This window comes from Littorina saxatilis, linkage group LG5 (assembly GCF_037325665.1).
Source record: "Littorina saxatilis isolate snail1 linkage group LG5, US_GU_Lsax_2.0, whole genome shotgun sequence".
Classification (NCBI taxonomy): Eukaryota; Metazoa; Mollusca; class Gastropoda; order Littorinimorpha; family Littorinidae; genus Littorina; species Littorina saxatilis.
In genome coordinates, this window is record NC_090249.1 from 32086235 (window position 1) to 32094546 (window position 8312).

At 37.4% G+C, this 8312-nt stretch overlaps 1 protein-coding gene across 1 annotated transcript; it reads right to left on the reverse strand.

Moving 5' to 3' along the window:
- Positions 1-980: 980 nt before the first annotated feature.
- Positions 981-8041, reverse strand: LOC138966884 (splicing factor 3B subunit 5). The gene is made up of 2 exons (XM_070339271.1): positions 7973-8041; positions 981-1982 (listed from the first exon to the last, which is right to left on the reverse strand). Exon 2 carries the CDS (start codon positions 1975-1977, stop codon positions 1720-1722), a length of 258 nt encoding a protein of 85 aa, XP_070195372.1. The 5' UTR covers positions 1978-1982; positions 7973-8041; the 3' UTR covers positions 981-1719.
- Between the last annotated feature and the right edge of the window lie 271 nt (positions 8042-8312).

An 8312-nucleotide genomic window follows, 5' to 3' on the forward strand; every position in this document is an offset into this window, starting at 1 on the left:
CAATTTAAGACTCCCTCCCGTTTAAGACCCTGTTTTCTCAGACTTTCTGTCCATAACCTCTGTAAAAAGACCGGATTTTCTCAGATTTGTTGAGGTCTCAAAAGGGGGGTACATTGACTAAATTTCAGTGTACATAAAATAAAGTTCAGTTCATCTGATTTCAAAGCTATTCCATCAATCAGCACATTTTATGTTATTTTTATGCTGCAGCATGTTTGAAATCTTCTTCTTCGTGTTCGCTCCTTCTCGACATCCACTCCTGAGGAACGATGTTTGAAATTATTCCTTTTCATTCATGTTTTGTTTTTGTTTGTTTGCTTTTCTTTTTGTGCAGATGTTTTAAGTTTTATATACTGATTTAGATTACAAGCAATAAGCTGAACACTTATATCAAGAAATCTTTTACAGCTCTTCATGACATTTTCTAGTCATTCATTTCAGGCAATAGAAAATCACTATGAACTGTATTTGGCATAATTTGCTGTACATTAGATGTCTTTTGTCAGTCCATTGCTGAACATGAGAAACTGAAAATCAGTTAACTCAGTTAAACTTATAACCGAGTCCTTCATTTTCATAAGATTCATCTAAAGAATATTCTGATTTAAGGCCCCCCCCCAAAAAAGTCTGTTTACGGTAACATAGGCCAAAAAATAGGGTCGGTAGGTCGGGATTTTTTCCCCCAAAAAAATCCCATATTTTTAAGTTATTTTGCCAAAAAACACAGACTTTTTTTTCCTTTTTCTTTTTTTCTTTTTTTTATTCTTCCAAATGCCAAAAAAAAGTCTAGGGTCGCGCGCGAAAAAATAGGGTCGGTCGGGATACCGTAAACAGACTATTTTTTGTTGTTGGCCTAAACTAAAATAAGCACATATGAGAACATTACATTGACAATGTTTAAATCAACACATACACAGACTGGTGATAGATACAGAGAGAAATAAATAAATACAAAAGCTCATCAATGACACAAAAAGGAACACAATTTAGAGGCATTTATTCAGCTAAAAACGCTCAGAGCTGAACCATCAAAGACATCAAGGGAAAAGTAACTGTTACTCAGGTTTCTCATTACTATATAGTATACCCAAACACATCATATCAGTTACCAAATCTTCTGGATACCAAGTAAGTAATGCATAGTCACACTCAGTCCAAACATTTGTTTCTACCCTTTACATGTTCACACCTTGCTTCATTTCTAGGGATACATGCTGTCACTTCAAACGCTACAAGTGAATGCTCACAAAGAGGAACATTATTCTGCTGATGATTTGTCTCTAAATCAAAATCACTTTGCAAAAATTCTCAAAATGTATTCTGACTTTTTTTTTGGGGGGGTGACTCGCTTTGACTCCCAAAACTATGATGTACTATAATCACTCAATTATCCTTCATGGAGAAGTTGCTAGAATTCATTTTCTTCAGCAAATTTGCTGAAATTACAATACACACCCCTGCCTTCACAAGTCATTTTAAGTTTGAAGCATAAGCTCACAAACAAACACACATACATTAGCAAACATGATACACACTTCTTGGTACACTCTCATACTAGCTGCAGACTCCACATTACTGTATCATCTGGTAATAACTGTGCAGTCATGAACACACTTCACAGTCACTGAGTCAGTGAGTCACACATATTCACACACAGTGACACACTCTTTACATTACAAACAATATGAAGTTAACATGTTCATGTCATACTCATAGTCATTAATCTTCTGGGCGCTTGGGAGGAGGACCACAAGGTTGAAGCATCTTCTCCATGATGTTGAACTTGACTCGAGCTCTGGCTTCGTTCTCAGCGACACCAAAGTAATTCAGCAAGTCATGGTGACCCAGATAAGAGGCGTACGTGTCTCGATGCTGGTTGGTCAACCACTCCCACTTGTTTGTGTCTGCATGGCCCGTGCCGATATACTTGGACTGCAGATGTTCAAGCTGACTGTGGATGTTGTAGCGGTCACCCATGATTACTGGAAACAAAGCAAACAATCAGATCATTATTAATATGTCCATTACAATTTACAAGTAAAACGAATCATTCAATCAAGCATAACATAATGAAGAGGCATTATAGAACACAAAAAACAGAAACCGTATTTCCTGTTACATTGTTTGTTTTGACCTATTGAGGTCTAACGAATGACGTCTCACAACGTGAGTGGTCGTCCTTGGCGGTCAAGAAAGCCGCCGCGATCATTGCGCAGACGACACTTCTAGTTCTAGACCGCCAATATTTTTTGTGTGCATCACGTGCTCCACATAAATCGGCCGGAAACGAAGCAATTGGGAAACCTGGATTAACTTTCATTCCTAATCAATGTTGGCAAAATAAACTAATAGTAATACAATAAAATTACCAGGGGATTTTTCTGAGTGGTAGTACTGGTACTGGTAGTGGTATACGATAATAGGGTGTATTACATAGTTAGGCTATACCTCATGATTGTAGGTATTCCAAAGTGATTTTCAATTTTTAAATAACCCATATGAAACTTAGTTAAACAAATAGAGTTTTTCATTCTGTGCACAGGAATACTTTTTTTTTAAGGTGGGCTGGAAAAAAAAAATGTTATGATTTTTTTCCGTATTTTTGGACTCTGAAAATTTTTCGCACATCATTCTTCCGCACATTCAGACATGCCTCAAGCACACAAATCAAATCACATGAGTCAAAAAATGAGTTTATGAATAGTTTATATACTTTTCAGATTGATAATGCAAAATACATTGACAGGAAATACATCGTAATAGAGATACAGAGCTTCAAAAATGGCACAAAATAGCAAAATAAGCCCTCTGCTACTCCCAACAACTGGGCAAGAGTCCATTTTCTAACTCTTTCATCTCTAAATCATAAAATGCATTTTCATTGTAATACATTTTCTAGGAAGAGCAGGATATGATATCTAAGCCTAATTTTTTTCAACTCTATCTGACAACTGGTTAGTACGATATCTTTGATCAAAAATGCCAAAAGTGCTGTTTTGTCAAGTCGAGAAAAATGGCGACTAAGTGGTCATTTTTGGTCTGCCATAACTTTCTTGCTTTAAAAGTTACAAAGCTGTTTTTGGTATCCATTTGTTCATCATTAAAAGCTCTTAATAAGTGATACACACTTGGATTTCTACATGCTTAATAAAAACATAGCAATGTCTTGAAAAAACAGATATTTTGTACATAACGTGAATTTTGGCTTCTTCAAAATGTTTTTATCTGGTTCAATGTTTAAGATAATGCAAGTACCTTATACCAAAATGATCAGTTTTTAATAAACTGTCAGAACAGCAAACAAGACAATGAACGTCTTTTCTTCCCTTGAGACCATAACTGTTTTTTATCTGAGGTAAAAAAAAAAAACATAAAAAAAAATAAAAATCTTTTTTTTTTTTTTTTACGAAAAAAGTATGTCTTGATTAGCTTACTCTGTCATGCTTGCAAGTTAACTTTGTAAAAGCTCAATTTTCTGCCTCAGTTTTGAAGATTATTGTTGCACAGCAATTTTTTCTGTCGTGAGTGATAAAGCTTCCTCTTTTAAAATGTTTAGTTCTTGCTCAAGAATATTGTTTTAGCACAAGATCTCCTTGGTGGGTAGCTTTGAAATTTGCACTTCTTCTTTAGAGTTTGGAGTTTCTCACTCCTGATAAGCTTTTCTTCACATTTCTGTTCTCTTGCTGTAGTTTCTTGACTAAAATTGGCATGCACTTGTTTGAGAAAAGTCCAGTTTTTCTTTAGCATTAGTCAAATCAGCAAAGTCCTTAGTTTGCCAAGTGGTAGTCAGATTTGCACCACCTACAATATACTCCAAATGTTCAAGCTTTCTTTTTCTGCCTTTTCTTTCCCTTCCTGTAGTATGTTGTGGTATTCCAGCGTAACCATTGTAGCAGCTGAATGTTGAACTTGCAGACTGCTAATGCTATGCTGGTTTTCTTCCCTACTGTCAAGTATTCCTGCTGGTTCAACTGTGCTGTGATGGACAAACTTCTCTTGCTCCTGGTTTGAGCTGTCCAAATTCTTGTTGGAAACACTTCTTCCTTGGCAACTGTTTGACTGCACACTAAATTCATGAACCAAAAACTTCCCAAGTTCTTCAGGGCGCCTATCTTTAGCTTTGCTTAAGATTTTGTAGTGCATCATACTTTTCTCTTCAGACTTAGCAATCTGTGATCTAGAACATTTCAATCCCCTCCCCTAACACATTCAACCATTCAGAAGCAAAATCTTGTTTTACATGTTCTTTCTTTCTAAATTGTTCAAGTGCAATCACAATCTGGTTTGTCAGTCGGATACCTGTTCCTAAAAATTGAGAACATGAATGCACATTTGACCAGTCAATGCCAACATCATCAAGTTCTTTGTTTATTATGTTCACATAAGAGGTCTCTTTCAAGAATGCAGCATCAGCTGAAGAAACAGCAATGTTGTTGAAGGATTTTTCAGTCTTCTGGATCAGTGCCTTCACACGTTCTGGATATGAAGAGTCACAAAGCAGCCGACTGAACCAAACAGATACCTGCACACAAACACATATACACTGCTTACCTTTTTTTCTTAGCTACAGAGAGAGAGAGCGACACAGAGAGAGAGAGAGAGAGAGAGAGAGAGAGAGAGAGAGAGAGAGAGAGAGAGAGAGAGAGAGAGAGAGATGGATGGATGGATGGATTGTTTATCTAGCAAGGCAATAGCCCCATATGAAGGGGTGTGTTTGTTTGTTTGCTTAACGCCCAGCCGACCACGAAGGGCCATATCAGGGCGGTGCTGCTTTGACATATAACGTGCGCCACACACAAGACAGAAGTCGCAGCACAGGCTTCATGTCTCACCCAGTCACATTATTCTGACACCGGACCAACCAGTCCTAGCACTAACCCCATAATGCCAGACGCCAGGCGGAGCAGCCACTAGATTGCCAATTTTAAAGTCTTAGGTATGACCCGGCCGGGGTTAGAACCCACGACCTCCTGATCACGGGGCTGACGCCTTACCACTAGGCATGTGTGTGAAATGAAATAAAAAGTATACATACAAATAGTATACATGCAGAACATCAAACGTGACAGACCATAAAATATCAGATTATTAACATAATATAGCAGAACAATATGAATACATAGAATATGCAGAGAGAGAGAGAAAGAGAGAGAGAGAATGTAAGTTGCAACACTTATTTAGACAAGAAGAGCAAACGCTCGATCGAGTCACTTTCGCAGTTCTGAATATTATATGAGGCATCAGATGGACAGGAAGAAATTGCTATTCACAACACAATACAGATGTAAATAATTTGATGTAAAGAATAATCCTATAAAGTTTGAATCAAATCCGATGAATAGTTTCAGAGATATGATATTTCAATTTTTTTCCTTCAAGACATACCTGTGACCTTGAAAAAGGTCAAAGGTCACCAAAGCAGATGTCAAAGTGTAGAGGTCACTGGGAGTCACGTTCACATAAAATTTGAGCCCGGTCACTTTTATAGTTTCCGAGAAAAGCCCAACGTTAAGTTGTGTGTTGCCGAACAGAAAAGGCTAGTTATCTCCCTTGTTTTTCTGATAACGTTCGTAAAAGGCTACAGATGTAAATACTTTGATGTAAAGAATAATCCTACAAAGTTTCAATCACATCCGATGAACTTTGTCAAAGATATAAAATGTCTAATTTTTCCTTTGACGCTGACCTGTGACCTTGAAAAAGGTCAAAGGTCAACGAAACCATCGTTAAAGTGTAGAGGTCATTGGAGGTCACGACTAAACAAAATATGAGCCCGATCGCTTTGATAGTTTCCGAGAAAAGTCCAACGTTAAGGTGGTGTCTACGGACGGCCGGCCGGACGGCCGGCCGGCCGGACAGACTAACACTGACCGATTACATAGAGTCACTTTTTCTCAAGTGACTCAAAAAATGAATGTCAAAAGAAGCTAATACTAAACAGTGCCATCATATACTGAAGGTAAAACTTCTTTTTTTTCCATCTGTATTTTTCCATTTGAATGCTTACACTGTATGGCCTTGCTCCCAGCAAATCAGTCCCCGGAGCTTAAGTTAAAGCTTGATGAACACCTGCCATCAAGTTAGTCAGGAACTGAGGAAGGCTTGGTCTTCTCCCTCTGACAGTCATTAAAAATGTCTCCTTTAGTTTCTGGAACCGATCATCTGAGATTGAGAAGGGAAAAGTTGGAGGGCATTAGCACAGTAAGATTACCATTTCAAGAAGTGAACACAATATGATTGTATGGTGGTATGTGATGTTTTATGCTCAGATGACACAAAAACATACTTGATGAAAATCAAGCCATTTAATTTGTGATGATTACACGCATTTATATGTCTCACTAACGCATACTCCAACAACACATACATACTCGAAGAAGGAAAGTTAAAAAAAAATAAAATAAAAAAATAAAAAAATTGTGCATGAAAAGTTCAATGTCCATTGCAAGTCAACCACATTTTCAAGGAACTTTGTTACAACAGTGAAATAAAAAAAGAAGTGAACACAATAGTTAAAAAAGAAAACGGAATTATTTGACGTAAAAAAAGCGAAGTTGTTTGCACATCGTAAAATGTAAACAAGGAGATAAGGGAGATCACCCAGAAGACGACTATCGAGCACGCATGCAAAAAAGCTAATTTCTAGTAATTCTCTTTGTTAATGATTCAAATCAATGAACAGATTGTTAAAAATGTGTTTCAAGACTTTATTCCTTGAGTCATAATGCTTTATTTTCCTCACTGTAAAAATACCGCATGCCGAGAAGTTCACTACTCACACTTTCACAAACACTGTACTTCGTCTGCTATCAACTCGGTTCGTTCATCCCCCGTGGTTTTTTAAATAAGCAAATATATCTTAAAGAATTGAAAGAGAACACATTGTAAGGCATATATGCTTACCTTCTAGATAATCTGGATCGAATGGTTCCTCAAAGTTTGGGTGCAAAATCGATTTTTCGCGACCGTGACGTGCCATCGCTTGGTCTTCGGCAAACGCCGCCATTACACGGCGTAATCGACAACGAGAAAAACGGGTTGCCTCGTTTTCGGTTCTCGGGCAAGCAAGCCGTTGGTTGCATCAGTATGAAAATAAGACCAGGTGAAAGTTCAAACTCCGACCTTGCCATTCGCATTCATAAAACCGGATATTGTTTGTTCTGAGATGGCAAAATTTTCGAGCGAAGTTTTAAACTGAATAATAGTACTCTTAAACGGAAGCCAATCAAAATAATATTGATATCATCGGGAAGTTTAATCTTTCCTCTTCATGTCTATAGTAGCGGGTTGTTGCTAACTTTAATGGCTTATCTGCCCGAGCGGAGTTTTCCCGGTTGGGGTCAAAACAACGCAGCAAAAACTTCGTTCTGACGTCAGAAAATCACAACTTAGTAACCATTTTCACACGCGTATTTCAAATGTTAGATTTTGAATCTAATACTTTATTTTTGTTTTAAAGTAACTATGAAGAATCAATTATCATCTTGGTGTATTCTTTTTATTCAGTTCACCTCATTCCAGCGAGTTTGAACAAGTTAAAAACCAGTGAAAAATCACGCTCGGCGTCACTTTTCGCCACACGCGAAGAGCACTTTGGAATACCTCATGATTGCCACAACGTTAAAAGCACTTTCTTGTTACCTTTACATAAATTCTTCAGTCGATATATGAAAAAGTCAAATTCTATTTAAAGAAAGCAAACCGGCCTAGCTCGTTTGCCACAGTGGTAGAGATGAATGGAACAGAATATAATGAGCGACGTAACGCAGGCTCTGTCTAAGAAGTAAGATAGTTCTGGATCTGGATCTTTTACGTTGCAGGAACCACTGTTGGTCATCTTCGCAATAGACATGGTGCCCATAGTCATTATACCGTATCGCATAATCTCATATTATTGACAGCCGTAACACGCTAAAGTTCAAGATTACCATAGATGTGATTTAATATTGGAAAAGAGGTGTTTTTTTCTTACTGTGGAATACACAATAGTCGCTCCGTTTTCCCCAAAACAAACCGGAAGTATGGTTTATATAGCTATTGATACAACCCTACCAAAATAAAGCGATTTTACACAAACATCTCACGAAATCACTAATGAGTGTGTTCGATGTTTTACCTCAAAGCAACTCGCGTCAGTTAAATTATGTTGTGAGAGGCACTTGCAGAACGGACCACCAATACTTCATGACTGGATGTGGATTATAAGTTATACATGAGGTATATGCAGCACAAGAGGACATGATTAATTATGTAACAAAAAAAGTTCTTAATTCTAATCGTTTGCACATGTATTCGGTAACTATGTTGTAGAT